Source organism: Phacochoerus africanus, chromosome 11 (assembly GCF_016906955.1).
Source record: "Phacochoerus africanus isolate WHEZ1 chromosome 11, ROS_Pafr_v1, whole genome shotgun sequence".
Taxonomy (NCBI): domain Eukaryota; kingdom Metazoa; phylum Chordata; class Mammalia; order Artiodactyla; family Suidae; genus Phacochoerus; species Phacochoerus africanus.
Genome location: NC_062554.1, coordinates 60,264,763 through 60,282,853, shown reverse-complemented (window position 1 = coordinate 60,282,853; position 18,091 = coordinate 60,264,763). Strand labels below are relative to the sequence as shown.

General features: G+C 42.7%; 1 protein-coding gene across 1 annotated transcript in view; it reads right to left on the bottom strand.

Annotated features, from left to right (window-relative positions):
* The window catches only part of JAM3 (junctional adhesion molecule 3), an 81,449-nt gene that overhangs the window by 3,601 nt on the left and 59,757 nt on the right, over positions 1–18,091 (bottom strand). Inside the window, exons 2-6 of the mRNA XM_047751858.1 lie at positions 5,591–5,656; positions 5,007–5,120; positions 1,888–2,040; positions 1,261–1,463; positions 412–511 (exon numbers count right to left, since the gene is read on the bottom strand). Coding sequence (XP_047607814.1) covers positions 412–511; positions 1,261–1,463; positions 1,888–2,040; positions 5,007–5,120; positions 5,591–5,656 — 636 coding nt within the window. The remainder of the gene's footprint in view (positions 1–411; positions 512–1,260; positions 1,464–1,887; positions 2,041–5,006; positions 5,121–5,590; positions 5,657–18,091) is intronic.

Sequence of the window (18,091 nt, the reverse complement as noted above, 5' to 3'; positions counted from 1 at the left end):
GACCCTGGGATCTGCCCCCATCCTGCCCTCAGCCTCCCCTTTAGAACCAACACCCTAGAGGAAGAATCACCAGGACAGGGTAAGATTATTGGCACCAAGGCCTGCCTGGCTTTCAGCTGCGAAATGGTTAAATTGGATACATTTCTGGAGGCCTCACACAACTTTTACTTTCAATAATGCTATAAATTACCAAAAGAAATGGAGTTGACGAAACTTAAGTAGTTACATGATTAGCCATGTTCCCTCTGGAAGGTCTGTTCTGAGGCGAGGACCCACTTGTCCATCCTCCAGCTCCTCCCACTGGGCCTGGTGGACTCGCTTGGAACCCATGTAACCATGCAAGGGGTCTGGGCTGAGGGGCTACTGCAAACCTAACTGTCCCTGTAGGGAAATCTCAGCAGAGACACTCACACACTTCCATGTCCTGCTCCTCGCAGCGGGCCGAGCCCGCATCGTTGGAGGCGATGCAGTAGTACTGGCCTGAGTCCTCCTTGTGGACAGCGTTGAACACCTGTTCAGGGATCGGGAGAACTGAGCAAGGACCTGGCGTGGGGCTTCAGGGGAGTGTCGCTGCAAACAGCAAGCCTTGCTCTGGGGTAGATGGGCAGGAAAGGGGCTCCCTGCCCCAGACCGCAACCCACAGAACAGGTGGGCACATCTGAGGCCGCTGCCCTCTTCCTCTCTACTGCGGGGTTGTCCTCAAACATCTCAGTGTGGCCTGGAAGGACTTTTTTTGTCTTTTGTCTTTTTAGGGCTGCACCAATACCATATGGATGTTCCCCCAAGTCTGAGGGTCATATTGGAGCTGTAGCTGCCAGCCTACACCACAGCCACACAGGATCCAAGCGACCTACACCACAGCTCACGGTAATGCCAGATTCTTAACCCACTGAGCAAAGCCAGGGATCGAACCCGCAACCTCATGGATACTCATCAGGCTCATTACCACTGAGCCACAACAGGAACTTCCCTGGAAGGACTTTTTAAGTTGTCTCCATGATACCACGATTGTGCAGCCAGCCAGCAAGTCCCCACCTGTCTCCTGACTCTGTCCCTGACAACAGTACCAGCCACCCAGCTAACATTGGTCCTCAGTCACTGTTGCTCTCCAGCTCCCCCTTCTTGCCTGTGCCCCCTTAGAACTTTTCTGTTTAGAAAGGAGGGTTTTGTAGCTCTGCCTTATAAAGCTTATTGTCTCCTGATAACAGCTCTTGCCAGGGCAGAGACGTCTGCATCCTCACATCTTCAAAGAGATCTTACCAGAGTGCCTGTTTCAGGGTTTAAGAGGAAAGAGGAATTTCGGAATCTGGGGTTGGCTCTGGAATCCGTGGGCAACGGCACATCATTGCGGTACCAGCTGTAGTGCGGCCGTGGGTAGCCCTCGCCCTCCTGGCAGGACAGCGTGGCGGCCTTGCCCACCGGCACAGCCCGTGGCACCCTGCATGCCGGAGGCACCGGCTTCACTGCAGAAGAAGCACAGACGGGGGTTAAAAATCACAAACATGGCCCGCAGTAAATGTCCAAAACCCAGAAAGCCAGCGAAGGTCCAGCACGCCCATCCCCAGGCAGGCCTGCTCCCCCAGCTCGCCGCGCCCCCTTGTGGTCACTGCCACATGCAACTACCCCGCCCCCGCCCCCCAGCGTCTCTGATGCCTCCGCCTCCACCTCCTCCAACTGATGGAGGAAAGAGGCAGAAGCTCCACTTCCCTCCTCACCTTCCACCCACCTCAGGCAGCTTCCACCCTCCACAGCCCTCCCTCTCGCCCTAAGTCGTGTGACACTCTCAGGAATGAGGCTCCAGAAGAAGAAAAAGAAGTCGGTCTTTCTCAGGTATGAAGCGAAGGCTGAGCTGAGGGCCGGGACCTTCTGCACCCCCTGTGCCCCCACCTTGCACAGTTAACTCGATGACAATCTCGTCAATCTCCTTGCGGTCGTTTCGAGCAACCACCTCACAGCGGTAAAGGGCTGAGTCTGTCCGGGTCACATTCCAGATCTTCAGAGAAGTTTTACCCAGTAGTTCTGCACGGCCAGTCAGGTCTCCTGTAGAGGAGAAGACAGGGGGCACTAAGGCACTCTTCAAATAAACCTTTGCCACTTGAAGAAGGTGGGTCCCGGGGCCACCATCTGGTGTCCCTGTCTGTTCCTGTGTAGATGCTGAGCATCAGGGGAGCCCCTGAACTGTAACAGGACTCGGTACTTGCATCTCTGTTAGGGCCTCATCTCCTTTTCATCATTCCCAGCAAAGATTCACCATTAAAAGAGAAAAAAGTCAAGCAAACAACATTAAAAGACAACCAGCATCCCACAAGTGATGCAAGAGAATGATGCTGGGCCCCTACTTCACACCATGTACAACAAAAACCTTACTGCAAGAGCTGAAAGTGTGAAGCCCTTAGGAAAATCCATAGATGTAAATCAGCACGACCTTGGCTTAGTGATTTCTTAGACATGACACCAAAACAAAGCTCCCCTTCCCCCCAAACACAAAGTTATATTGGCCTTCGATAGACTTTCATAACAAATTTAAAACTTTTAGGAGTTCCTATGTGGCTCAGATCAGCGATCCAGGGTTGTCACTGCAGCTTGGGTTCGAACCCTGGCCCAGGAACTTCCACATGCTGCAGGTGGATTCAAAACAAAAGTGAAAATTTTTGTGCTTCAAAGAACACAAGCAAGTGAGAAGATGGTCCGCTGAATGGGAGAAAGTATTTACAAATCATATATCTGACAAAGGACTAATATACTAGTATATAAAGAATTTGCCACTCAATAAATAGACAACCTAATTAAAAATGGACTAAGGATTTGAATAGACATTTCTCCAGAAAGATAGGCAAATACACAATAAGCATAAGATGCTCAACATCATTAGTTGCCAGGGAAATGCCAATTGAAACCATAATAAGCTACCGCTTCACAGCCCCTAGGATGGCTGGAATCAAAATGATGGATCACCCAGGTGTTTGGGGGACGTGAGAAAACACTGCTGAGGGAACATAAAACTGTGCACCATGGTGGGAAACAGTTTGGTGGTTTCTTTAAAAAATTATCCATGTGACATCATACAACCCAGCAATTGTACTCCTGGCCATTATTCCCAAGTAGTGCAAAATTGCATTCACACAAAAACCGGTACAATGTTTATGAATATTATGGTAACAATCAGAAAGTGGAAACAACTCAAATATACAGCAGTAGATGAAATAGATTTAAAATGTGGCATATCTACAACAGAATATGATTCACTGATAGAAAAAAGAACAGAGAACAAACACTTGCTACAGCACAGATGAACCTTGAAAACAATATGCTGAGTGAAAGAAGCCAGGACCAAATCCTGTGTGATTCCATTTATAGGAAGCATCCGGAACAGGCAAATCCAGAGACAAAGTAGCTCGGGGCCGCCAGACAGGGAAACGGGGTGGACACAGGGTCTCTTTGTGGAGGGGAAGAAGTGCTGGAATTTGACATTGTGGTCACATTATCTTTGCTGAATGTATTAACCCAGTACACACTTCAAAACAGAATATGAATTACTGTATCTCAATTAAAACACTTAAAAGACATAGTAACTCTTTTCAAAGGATTAAGATCCCAGGCATGACAAATAGGGAAGGAATTCGAAAAAAAATTGACACAAAAATGAGGACTGAATTATTACTAAACCTGCCAACTGGTGACAAGTATAGGAAAGATTTACCAGAACGTAATAACCACAGCAAAAGGCTCGTGATAAGAGGACGAACATTTCCAAAGGTGCTTTCTACGGGGAAGGCTGTCATCTGGTCGTCATCGGGGTCAGAATGTCCACCATATGAGGAAACAGTCAAGACAAATCCGCATAAAGCAGGAGACCATGAGCTTCAAGCTTTTGTCCAGGCCTCTAATTTGTATGGTACGGACCCCTCCCCTTTCCCCTCCAAGAGGAAGGTGTTTAATTCCCAGAAACACATTCCCACTTGGTCAGGGCTCATCAGGAATCGCCCAATGAAGCTGCCAGAGAGTAACAATTCCATCTCTACAAAAAAATGAGAGGCGGGGAGGACACTGGGGGAAAACAAAGCTATTTCTAAGAGCCCATGACCCCTGATGATGTGGGAGAGCTGAGGCAGAAAGGTCAGGGGCTTCGGTTGTTTCCACAAAGCCTCCCTCCCTTCCCTGAAACCTCCAGTCAGTTCTCAGAGGGCCTGTGGTGGCCTCCTGCCCCATCACCTATGAAGCTGTGCTGACCCCCTCACACACACTGCTCCCTGGGAGTAACCACCCCACCCCATCTTAGCTCCTCTCAGCTCTCTCCACATGACCCTGGCCTCACTCCTGGCCTCTGCAGAAGAATCCCGAACTGGGCCCTGCCCTGCAGAGCAACCACCTCAGTGTCCTGGGGAGATCTTTCAAGCGCCTGGGGCCTCAGTTCCTGCCCTCGCCTGGCTCACAGCTGAGCCTGCGGTTCCTCCTAGAAGCTCACCTTGCTTTCACTCTTCTGCATGTGCTCCTGGCCCAGCCCCTGCCTGCAGCCCCCGCCTGGCCAGCTCACCTCCCTTGACACCTCCGCCTGGATGGCACTCCTGGGGAAGCGTCCCCTGACCACTGACCTGCCCCTGTCATGCGAGGGTGCTGACATCCAGCTGACTGCCTTCCTAGGAGGAGCACAGTGGACACTGCTTTCCTCCTGCTGCTCCGTAGGGTCCTACTGATAAAGTCATTTAGCTTATAATGTTGTGGGTCATGATGGGGAAGTGGCATAGGAAAACCTTCCTCTGATACCTCAAAATGATGGCTGCATGTGGACTAAAACTCTAACTGACGAAGTGATATTTACTGAACCAGGTGACACGTTCAGGGAGGCTCCCTTCACCATTCTCACTACTGCAAGCTTGAATTTTCCATAAGTAAAACAAGACAGAAAACCAATCCTGGCCACACACACAGGTCCAGTCAGAGCAAAGTCTCGGCCACAAATGCATGCCTGGGCCTTCTGTGCAAAGGAAAGGACCACAGGATCATACCCTGAATTTTGTTGTCAAAAAACACATATGAGGTTTGTTCATCTTGAATTTTCTTCCATTCAATCCTGGGGTCATTTGTCTGTGAATCCGTAATGATACAAGAGAGTTCCACACCTAATGAGAAGAGGAAAAAAAGAACTCTTAGTGTTTGTGGAGCAATGTTAGGTTAACTTGTATACTCAGACCCTGCAAGCTACATCTATTTAGGTCTGTCCTGCAGTTTAAAAATCTAGCTAGCTCCAGGCTCCAAGAGACTTTAATTTTAGCCAGAAAAACAATTCAGATGATTAGCAAAGACTTTTACTAAAGAGAGTACATGCTTCCCCTAATATATATTCTTGTGTATAAGAATGTTGTTGGTTGTGTAAATGCAAAGCTAGGCCAGGAATCAGAGTTTAGCCAACAGGAAGCCTGCAGAGCTCCCCAGGGGCTACTGAAGCAGTGCTATCCTGACACCGTGTCCGCTAAGAAACCCCACCCCCACCTCCAGCTTTTGGATATGAAACATCCGTGGGCCTCTGTCCCCCACTGGCTGCAAGTCTACCAAGTAGTGCCCATTCGCTGAAAGCCTCCCTAGTACTTACTTTCAAATTCCTGTACCACTGGGTTTCGGTTGCTGGATTTGAGATTCACAGCCCCTGTCAAGCAGCCTGAAGGAAAAAAGAAAAGTAAAATCAGAGACGACACAACTCTAATATAGCAGAGAAGTCACAACCAAAGTCAGATTTTCCCTTCACAGAGGCTACAATCACTAACCACAGAGGATAGAAAAATATCACATTTCAAACAAAGTCGTTTAGACACAGCAGGGTGATTGCTTCCCTCAGTCGGAACCTCACTGGAAGGAACTCCAAGGAAGAGAAGAATTCTCAGAGTGCACTTTTCTTCTTAGTCCCAGAACAAACCTCCTAGAGTTTTCAAAACTCTTCCTCTAAGAATGTACTTCATTACAAAGGATTGTAAGAGGATATTACAAACAGCTATATACCAAAAAACTGGAACACCTAGAGGAAATGGACAAATTCTTAGAATCATACAACTTTCTAAGACTGAATCATAAAGAAAATCTACTCTTTGACATAAATCTCAGGAATATTTTGTTTGATCCTCCTCATAAAATAATGACAACAAAGACAAAAATAAACCAATGGGACCTAATTAAATTCAAAAGCTTTTACACAGCAAAGGAAACCATTAAAAAAATGAAAAGACAACCCACAGAATGGGAGAAAATCTTTGCAAATGATGCAACTGACAAGGGCCTAATCTCCAAAATATATAAACAGCTTATACAACTCAACAGCAAAAAAAAAAACAACCCAATTAAAGAATGGACAGAAGACCTAAATAGACATTTCTCCAGAGACATACGGATGGCCAGCAGGCACATGAAAAAATGTTCAACATCACTAATTATTAGAGAAATCCAAATCAAAACTACAATGAGTTACCACCTCATGCCAGTTAGAATGACCATCATTAACAAGTCAATAACAAATGCTGGAGAGGATATGAAGAAAAAGGAACCCCCCTTCACTGTTGGTGGGAATGTAAACTGGTACAACCACTATGGAGAACAGTACCGAGACACCTCAAAAAACTACATATAGAACTACCATATGATCCAGCAATTCCACTCCTAGGCATATATGCAGACAAAACTTTCACTGAAAAAGATACATGCACCCCTATATTCAGTGCAGCACTATTCACAATAGCCAAGATATGGAAACGACCCAAATGCCCATTGGATGAATAGATTAAGAAGATATGGTACATACATGCAATGGAATACTACTCAGCCATAAAAGAGGACAAAATAATGCCGTTTTCAGCAAGATGGATGCAACTAGAGAGTCTCATGCTAAGTAAGTCGAAAAGAGAAAGACATCTACCATGTGGTATCACTTATACATAAAATCTAAAATATGGCACAAATGATCCTATCTGCAAAACAGAAACAGATCACGGACATGGAGAGTAGACTTGTGTTTGCCGGGGCGGAGGGGGGGGCAGGGGCAGGAGGAGGGAGTGGGATGGACGGGAGTTTGGGGTTGATAGATGCAAACTACTACATAAAATGGCTAAGTAATGGGGTCCTACAGTACAGCACAGGGAATTATGTCCAATCTCTTAAGTTAGAACATGATGGAAGACAGTATGAAAAAAAGAATGTGTATATATATGTATGTATAACTGGGTCACTTTGCTATATAGCAGAAATTGAAGGAACACTGTGAATCAACTATACTTTAATATAAAATTAAAAAGAAAAAAGAAAATATAAATAGACTGATCACTAGTAAGGAGACTGAAACAGTAATAAAACCTCCCCCTAAGCAAAAGTCCAGGACCAGACAGCTTCACTGGTGAATCCTGCCAAATATTCAGGTTCGGCAATAAAAAAAAAAAAAAGAAAAAAGAAAATCCTAAAGACTCCACCAAAAAACTATTAGAAGTAACGAATGAATTCAGTAAAGATGCAATTTACAAAATCAACATCTAGAAATCTGTTGTATTTCCAAACGTTAATGATGAGCTAGCAGAAACAGAAATTAAGAAAACAATCCCAGGAGTTCCCTGTGGCACAGTGGGTTAAGGATCCAGTATTATCACTGCAGCAGCTCAGGTTACTGCTGTGGTACAGGTTCGACCCCTGGCCTGAGAACTTTCATGTATTGTGGGTGCAGCCATAAAAAGAGAAAACAATCCCATTTACAATAGGAACAAAAAGAATAAAATACCTAAGAATAAATTTAACCAAGGAGGTAAAAGAACTATACACTGAGAACCATAAGACGTTGATTTTTGTTTTTGTTTTGTTTTGTTTTTGCTTTTTAGGGCTGAAAGTGCGGCTTATGGAAGTTCCAAGGCTAGGGGTCAAATCGGAGCTACACCTGCCAGCCTACACCACAGCCACAGAAATGCAGATCCAAGCCACATCTTTGACCTACGCCACAGCTTGCTGGATCCTTAACCCACTAAGCGGTGCCAGGGACTGAACCTGCCTCCTCATGGATATTAAGCAGGTTCATGTTCACTGGGCAACAATGGGAACTCTCTAAGACATGGTTGAAAGAAAGTGAAGAAGACACAAAAAGTGGAAAGATATTCTGTATTCATGGACTAAAAGAATTAACATTGTTAAAATATTCATATTACATGAAGCAACCTACAGATTTAGGGTAATCCCTATCAACATCCCAAGGGCATTTTTTACAGAAATAGAAAAAAAATTCTAAAATTTATATGGGACCACAAAAGACTCCAACTAGCCAAACAATCCTAAGAAAAAAGAAAAAAACCTAGAGATATCACACTCCCTGTTTTTAAACTATATTATGAAGCTGTAGTACTCCAAACAGCATGATACTAGCAAAAAAAAAAAAAAAAAAAACAGATACATAGATCAATGGAACAGAATCAAAAGTCCAGGAAAAAAACCACACATATATGAACAGTATAACAAAGGAACAAATAACATCTCTTCAATTAATGGTGTGGGAAAAGTAGACAGCCACAGGCAAAAGAAAAAAAAAATTTAACTAGACGACTATCTTACATCATACCCAGAAATCAACCCCAAATGGATTAAAGACTTAAATGTAAGCCCAGAAACCATAAAACTCTAAAACATAGGTGGTATGCCTTTGACATCTATCTTATATCTTTCTATATATGTCTCCTCAGCAAGGGAAACAAAAGCAGAAATAAACAATGGGACCACGTCAAACTAAAAAGCTTCTGCACAGCAAAGAAACCAATTAACAAAATGGAAATATCACCTACCAAATAGAAGATATCTGCAAGTCATATATTTGATAAGGAATTGATACTCAAAATACATAAAGAACATAAACAACTCAACAACACAATAAATTAAATAACCCAATTAAAAAATGAGCAAAGGAGCTGAACATTTTTCCAAAGAAGTCATACAGATGGCCAACAGATGTGAAAAGATGTTCAACATCACTAATTTTTAGGGATATGCAAATCAAAACCACATCATATCTGTCAGAATGGCTATTAGCAAAAAAATAAATAAATAACAAGTGTTGGCAAGATGTGGAGAAAAGGGAACCCTTGTTTCCTGTGGATGAGAATGTAAATCAATGCGGCCACTGTGGAACATAGTATGGAGATCTCAAAAAATTAAAACTAGAACCACAACATGATTGAGCTATTCCAGTAGTGGGGATTTATCTGAAGAAAACAAAAACACTAATTATTATAGATATGTGTGCCCCTATGTTCATTACAATATTATTTATAGTAGCCAAGATATGGAAGCAACCTAATTGCCCATCAATGGAAAAATGGATAGAGATGGGGAGCAGGTTTGTGTGTGTGTGTGGAATGGAATATTTAGCCATAAAAAAGATGAAATCTTGTCATTTGCAACAACATGGATGGACTTTGAGGATATTATGCTAAGTGAAATGTTAGATGGAGAAAGATAAACACCATATAATTTCACTTATATGTGAAATATAAAAAAACAAAATGACATAATAAATGAACAAGCCAAACCAAACTATAACATGTAGAGAAGAGAGTAATGGTTATCAGAGGGTGAGGGGATGGGTGAAGGGAGTCAACTGTGTGGTTACAGATGGAAACTAAACTTTTGGTGGTAAGTTTCTGTAGTGTATACAGAAGTAGACAAACTTTGTATACATGAAACTATATAATGTTATGAATCAATGGTACTTCAATTTAGTTTTTTAAGTATTATCTCTTCCTGGAGTTCCCGTCGTGGCTCAGTGGTTAACGAATCCGACTAGGAACCATGAGGTTGCAGGTTCAATCCCCAGCCTTGCTCAGTGAGTTAATGATCCGGCGTTGCCATGAGCTGTGGTGTAGGTCGCAGACGCGGCTGGGATCCCATGTTGCTGTGGCTTTGGTCTGGTTAGACCCCTAGCCTGGGAACCTCCATATGCCGTGGGAGCAGCCCTGGAAAAGGCGAAAAGACAAAAAAAAAAAAAAAAGAAAGAATTATCTCTTCCTTAGAAATCACTGTTAATCTTTTCATCATCTCCCAGACGCACAGAAGACCTCCTTGTCATTCTTCCTTGGTGCCTGGTACCTTCCTCCACAGGATGGCACTGACACCCTGGCTACAGTTACCCACCAGCTAAGAGACCACCTCGATATATTAGCCATTTATCTAACCTGAGATTCCCAACCATTAAACGCTTTTCATCAGTCTTTGGTAAAATAAGAAAAAGAACAACATGGTGATTTTCATGATGCTGAGCTGAATGACACTATTAATGGAAATCAAGATATGCTATTTACATGGCCATCCCTTTCAAAACTAGCACCTGAATCTCCAGGTGTTTAAACATTAGAAATCAGTTCTCATGGTCTCAAAATGTCTTAGTCAATTTCCTCAGCGAGAAGATCAAGCAGGTACATTGACCACATATATGTACAATGACCACACTGTCATTCTTCAGCTACTTGACCTCTAAAATCAACCATCCCCAGTGAAGGCCCTCCTACATTAAGCCTTATTAAGGTCTCTGGATCTTAGCTTACTAGAGCAGGTAAGAGAACGTGAAGACTATACTCTGAGCTACAGGTCACAACAACCCATTCTTTTGTTTTTAAATCTTACTTAATGGTTTAGCTACATGCACATATTCCAAGTATATATTTTGATCCTTTCTGTCTTATTTAGTAAGACTTCATTAATTATTTCAGAAGCCTTAAAGAATCCAGTGTAAGAGATGAAAATCAGAAGTACAATATACCTGAGTTATCCTTAGTTTCTAAAATAGTCACTTCCACAAAAGGTCGCAGACCAAGAGTAAGTGGCACCCACCTGGTTTTGTTCTGCAGCCACGCAATAGTCTTTTGGAGAAACACACCCAGGCAGGTGCAGTGCTTTCCACTGATCCCAGGATGCATTAATGGAGTGAAACGCTCTGGGTGTCTACCAAGGCCACAAAGTTTCCTCTACGAAAATAACCATAGACACTTCTTCCATGCAATTACTCTAATTAAGCGGATGAGCCCCTGAACCTGTGGTTCACAAATGACCGTGTCCAGAGATCAGCTTCTTACCCCAAGGCCATCTAAAGGAGCCTTAGAGGTAAGTCATGACAGCTTCACCCAGCAAGGTAATGATAGGACAATCCAATCTGAGCCTTTCTCTTGAGAAGTATTAAGGTGACTGAAATAAAAATAAACCCGAGTTTACAGACAGGAGAAAGAGTTGAAGTAGGGCCTGAGGAGATCAGCAGACTCATCTAAGTGCTGAGATGCAGAGCTGGCGACAGGGGAGCCAGAGGACAAGGCGGGGACACTGAGGTTAGTCTGCCATCTGCAAAGGTCAGATTTTCACAGGGGCTAGCTCCTCACAGCAAGCCTCTCTGGTAAACTAAGCCAACTTGTTTCTTACAACCTAAAAGGAGCTAATGTAACCCAGCCCCAGATGACAGAAAGGATCACCTCTTTTCACCCCCTATGCTGTGGGGGGGGAGGTAAGTGCACCCCATGCCCCACAGAGGCCTGGCCTGACTCTCCTGCCTTGCCACCTGAGGTAGGTGCCACGGCCACTGCTTGTGCCAGTCCTAGGAGACAGGCCCACACAGGCAAGTGCAGGGCTCGTGAAGTGATGTTTCACGACTGCGGGTCCCTAGATCGGCCGAGGCCCCTCAGCATGTCCTGCTGCTCCTAAATAATTTTTTAAATGATTTTTATTTTTTACATTATAGTTGGTTTACATACAGTGTTCTGTCAATTTTCTACTGTACAGCAAAATGACCCAGTCTCTCTCTCTCTCTCTCACACACACACACGCACATATATACATTCTTTTTCTCACATTATCGGAAACAGTTACATGCCTTACCTCACCCACCCCAGCAGCCCAGGGTCCCACTTTAAAATACCTGTGTGACAGAACAGGGTTGTGAGGATGGAAAACCTCGAACCCAACACCTGAGGTTATCACAGGGACCCGTCTGGATACTACCCAGTGCCGGGGGCTGAGATCCTGACACACACCAGCCTGCGGTGCTATCAGAATACATGGAGGTGATTTAAGACTGAGCAAAGGGTTTTCTGAAGGAGAAAAAGGGAAAAACCTTTATAGCACATGTCATTGTTCCTCTTTAATTTCATACCCACCTCGGCTTGCCTATCAGACTCCAAGCTCTTTGGGACAATCCAGTCATTAGCAACTTTTTATTTACTGCTTTTTTTTTTTTTTTGACCACGCCCATGGCATGTGGAAGTTTGTGGCAATGCAGATCCTTAGCCTGCTGTGCCACAAAAGAACTCCCAATTTAGTGGTTATTATAAGCCAGATACTGGCCTAAACATTAGTACATGAATAAAACACACATGAATTTAAAAAAAATCTATATACACCCTCTTGGAGCTTACATTCCAGTACAAAGAAACAGGTATCATAAGTACTTGCCTTTATACCTTCAGTTCTAGCATGGAATGGTATTTAGCAGGTACTCCAAAAGTGTTTGCCGAGTAAATCTATTTTTTATATTCTAGATTGGGTCTCCCTGAGTTTTCCAAAAAAATCATTTGGTTGAATTCAGTTCGTTCTCAGAGCTCTTATTCATCCTGGAATATGTTATTAAATCTCGGACTTGGGAGCTCCCATTGTGGCTCAGCAGCAAGGAATCCTACTAGTATCCGTGAGGATGCGTGTTCGATCCCCGGGCTCGCTCAGTGGGTTAAGGATCTGGCAGTGCTGTAAGCAGTGGTGTAGGTCACAGACTAGAGGCTTGGAGCCCATGTTGCTGTGGCTGTGGTGTAGGCTGGCAACTACAGCTCGGATTTGACACCTAGCCTGGGAACTTCCAAATGCCTCAACAGACAGACAAATAAACAAATATCGGACTTGGAAGAAATCCAAGATATGTATAGTTGTCTGTTTCTATTCAAAACCTCTGAGCCAAACATAAGACTCCCCTCTGGCAGCAGGTATATAAGTTCCAAGTATTTTATGGTTCAGCACGTGTTCATTTAATGTGATCAGTGTACTTTCACCCAGCTCCCTCAATGCTCCTACGTAATTATAACACAGTATCAAAACCAAAAACTGACGTGTGTATAATACATGTGTATAGTTTGATGTTACTTATCATATGTGAAGATTCATATGTAATCACCACTGCAATCAAGACACAGACCTCTTCTATCACCAAAGGCCCCCCCCATGCAGCCCCTCATCATCCCCCAGCCTGGGCAGCCACTAATCTGTTCCCCATTGCTATAATTCTGTCATCTGGAGAATGCTATATAAATGGAAATGCACAGTAGGTGGCCTTTTGAGGCTGACTTTTTCATTCAGAATAGAGCCTTTTTTATATATAAATATCACTGTAGTCTAGTTGACTTACCTAGTTGTTTCAGGTGTGTGGCAAAGTAAATCAGTTATACATATACATATGTCCATTGCTCTTTAGATTATTTCCCCATTTAGGTTATTGTACAGTATTAAGATTACCCTGTGCTATTCAGTAGGGCCTTGTTACCTATACATTTTATATATAGTAGTGTGTATATGTCAACCACAACCCCCTAATTTATGCCCCCTCCCACATCACCCCTTTGGCAACTATAAATTTGGTTTCCAAGTATTTGAGTTCGTTTCTTTTTTGCACATTCTTTTACATCATTTTTATTAGAGTCCACATATTAGCAATCTCATATGATGTCTTTCTCTGTCTCACTTACTTCACTTAGTATAATAATCTCTAGATCCATCCATGTTGCTGCAAAAAAGAATGAAAGAATAAAGACTTTTAATCAATCCAACGACAGTTTGTGTCTTTCTCCAGCTGAACAGCACTCCACAGCATGGATGCACCATACTCTGTTTAACCACTCACCCACAGAAAAGCGTCTGGGTTGTTTCCAGTTTGGGGCTGTGATGCATAAAACTGCCGTGACATTTGTGTGCAATCTTTTGCACAAACATAAATTTCCTTTTCTCTGGGACAAGCACCCAAGAGCACAAACCCTCCTCTTATGTTATGGCATGGTTAATTTTTTTTAAGAAACTAACAAACCGTTTTCTAGAGTTGGGCTGGACCAGAAATTCATCACAGGAAAGTTTTCTTTCCAAATGTTTTTATACTTAGCAGAGTACACTGGACCATGCTGTACTAACTTTGCAATGTCTTGTGAATCTATAATTGTTTCGACATGAAATTGTAGAACATGTCTCTATTTCTAAAATGATGACAGTGAAATCAGTATGACATTTGGAATCTACTGGGTGCACAAAAAAAGTGAATGAAGTAAAGCATTCTCTTATGGTACAGCCAGATAACGATCTGCTGTTGTCACTGTAGTGGCTCAGGTTAGATCCCAGCCCAGAAATTTCCACATGCCAAGGGCACAGCCAAAAATAAAAGGTGAAGTAACAGTTTCAAAGTGCTGATATCTACAATATACCAGAAATTTATGCTTAACAACTATTTAAGCTTACATAAAAAAAGTTATGTAAAGTCTCCTGAATTCCTTCAGTGAATACTCAGTTATAACAATCAACTGTGTAACTGCATCTGTGATCAAAATACACAGGGAGAACAGAAATGTGTTGAGGAATAATTCTACAGTGCCTTTCACTGAACAATAATGTTTGAGGCTTTTCTTTTGGGCTAAAAAATCAGCAGCAGTGGGTAGTCTGCTCTTTCTACCCAAGTGAAGGTTCATGAACACAGAAAATCAGAGTCGGTGACAAAAGGGTGGCACTTTTATCTCAGAGATTGACAACTGAATGTGAGACATGGGGCCCCCCACCCCCGTAGCCTCACTGTGTTTTCCACTTTTCCCACATTTTCACCATAATCCCTACTTAAAAATACTTTTTATTCTGGTAAAAAACACACAAAATATACCACTTAGCCACTTTTATGGGTATATATAGCTCAGGGCACTGAGTGCCTCCACAGCGTGTGCAGCCAGCACCACTAGCCATCTCCACGGCTTGTCATCCAAATAGAAATTCTGCCCCCAGTAGACAACAGCTCCCCTCTTGCAACCCTGCCCCTGAGCACCTCGATGCCACCGCCGAAAGATGCACCTACTCTAGGGACCTCACAGGAGTGGAATCATACAGCATTTATCATTTACTGTCCGGCTTATTGCATGCAGTGTGGTATTTCCAAGGTATATCCATGTAACATGGGGCAGCATTCCATTCCTTCCTAGGGCTGAATGATATTCCAATGTACCTATACAACTGTCCGTCGGTATCTGCAGGGGATCAGTGCCAGGACACCCCTCAATAGCAAATCCCATGCAGGCTTAAGTCCCTCATGGAAAGCGACATAGTATTTCCATATAACCTACACACATCCATACTTTATTTATTTATTTATTTATTTATTTATTTATTTATTTATTGGCCATGCCCATGGCATATGGGAGTTCCTGGGCCAGGGATCAAACCTGCATCACAGCAGCAACTCAAGCCACTGCAGTGATAACGCCAGATCCTTAACTGCCATGCCCCAAGAGAACTCTGCTCTCACTTGTTTTAAGTCATCTCGAGGTTACTTATAATACCCAATACAATATAAATGCTTTGTAAATACTTGCCAGAACGAGGCAAACTCAGGTTGTGCCTTTTGGAACTTTATGGAATTTTGGACTTGGGTTTGGTTAAATCCATGGATATGGAACCTGTAGACACAGAGGGCCGACTATATACCATGTCTTGTTTATCCATCATCTGTTGACAGACATTGGGTAGTTTCTACCTTTTGGCCACTGTGAATGCTGCTGCTGTGAAGAGGGTGTACAAATTTGAGACCCTACATTTAACCCTTTGGTATATACACTTAGGATCAAATGGTAATTCTATGTGTAACCTTCTGAGGAACCCCCAAACTTTTCCGCAGTGGCTACACTATTTTATGATCCCAATAACAGTGCATAAGGGTTCTAATTTTTCCACATCCTCAACATTTGTACTTTTCTTTAAAAAAAATAATAGCCATCCTAAGGGGTGTGTCATTAGGGTTTTGATTTGCATTTCCTGAAAGGCTAGTAATGCACATCTTTTCATGTGTTTACTAATCATTTGTATATCTTCTTTGGAGAAATCTTTATTCAGATCCTCTGCCATTTTTAAAAAGTGGGTTTTTTTTCATTTTTTTTATTACTCAAATGAATGTATCACATCTGTAGATGTATAATGATCATAACAATCCGATTTCACGGGATTTCCATCCCACAGCCCAAGCACATCCCCCCACTCCCCAAACTCTCTCCTCCAGAGACCGTAAGTTCTTCAATGTCTGTGAGTCAGCATCTGTTCTGCAAAGAAGTTGTTCTGTCCTTTTTCCAAATTCCACATGTCAGTGAAAGCATTTGATGTTGATGTCTCATTGTCTGACTGACTTCACTTAGCATGATAGTTTCTAGGTCCATCCATGTTGCTAAAAATGCTGGTATTTCGTTCTTTCTGATGGCTGAGTAATATTCCATTGTGTATCTGTGCCACCTTTTCTTGAGCCACTCCTCTGTCGATGAACATTTAGGTTGTTTCCATGTCTCGGCTATTGTAAATAGTGCTGCAATGAACATCAGAGTACATGTGTCTTTGCGAGTCGTGGTTTTCTCTGGATAGATGCCCAGGAGTGGGATTGCTAGATCTAATGGTAGTTCTATGTTTAGTTTTCTGAGGAATCTCCATACTGCTTCCCACAGTGGTTGCACCAATTTACAATCCCACCAACAGTGTAGCAGGGTTCCTCTTTCTCCACACCCTCTCCAGCACTTCTTGTTTTTAGACTTTTGGATGATGGCCATTCTGGCTAGTGTAAGGTGGTACCTCATCGTGGTTTTGATTTGCATTTCTCTAATAATGAGTGACGCTGAACATCTTTTCATGTGTTTCTCAGCCACCTGTATGTCTTAATTGGAGAACTGTCTGTTTAGATCTTCTGCCCATTTTTGGATGGGGTTGTTTGTTTTTTTGGTATGGAGCTGCAGAAGGTGTTTATAAATTTTGGAGATTATTCCCTTGTCAGTCGTTTCGCCTGCAAAGATTTTCTTCCATTCTGTGGGTTGTCTTTTTGTGTTGTTTAGGGTTTCCTTTGCTGTGCAGAAACTCTGAAGTTTCATTAGGTCCCATTTTGTTTATTTTTGTTTTTATCGTGATTACTCCAGGAGGTGGATCTGAGAAGATGCTGCTGTCATTTACATCAGAGAGTGTTTGGCCTATGTTTTCCTCTAAGAGTTTTATAGTGTCTGGTCTTATATCTAGGCCTTTAATCCGTTTTGAGTTTATTTTTGTGTATGGTGTTAGGGAGGGTTCTAATTTCATTCTTTTCCATGTGGCTGTCCAGCTTTCCCAGCACCACGTATTGAACAAGCTGTCCTTTCTCCATTGTATATCCTTGCCTCCTTTGTCATAGATGAGTTAGTTGGCTATAAGTGCATGGGTTTAATTCTGGGCTTTCTATCCAGTTCCACTGATCTATATGTCTGTCTTTGTGCCAGTACCATGCAGTTTTGACGACTGTTGCTTTGTAGTATAGTCTGAAGTCCGGGACCCTGATTTCTCCAGCTCCATTTTTCTTTTTCAGGATGTCTTTGGCTATTCTGGGTCTTTTGTACTTCCAAACAAACTTTAAAATATTTTGTTCGGGTTCTGTGAAAAATGTCCTTGGTAATTTGATAGGGATTGCACTGAATCTGTAGATTGCCTTGGGTAGGATAGTCATTTTGATAATATTAACTCTTCCAATCCATGAGCATGGTATATCTTTCCATCTCTTTGTGTCATCTTTGATTTCTTTCATCAGTGGCTTGTAGTTTTCAGAGTACAGGTCTTTTGTCTCTTTAGGTAGGTTTCCTCCTAGGTATTTTATTCTTTTGGATGTGATGGTAAACGGGATTGCTTCCCTAATTTCCTTTTCTGCTTTTTCATTGTTAGTATATAGAAACGCTATTGATTTCTGTGTATTGATTTTGTATCCTGCAACTTTGCCAAATTCATGGATGAGCTCTAACAGTTTTCTGGTAGAGTCTTTAGGATTCTCTAGGTATAGTATCATGTCATCTGCAAATAGGAATAGTTTTACTTCTTCCTT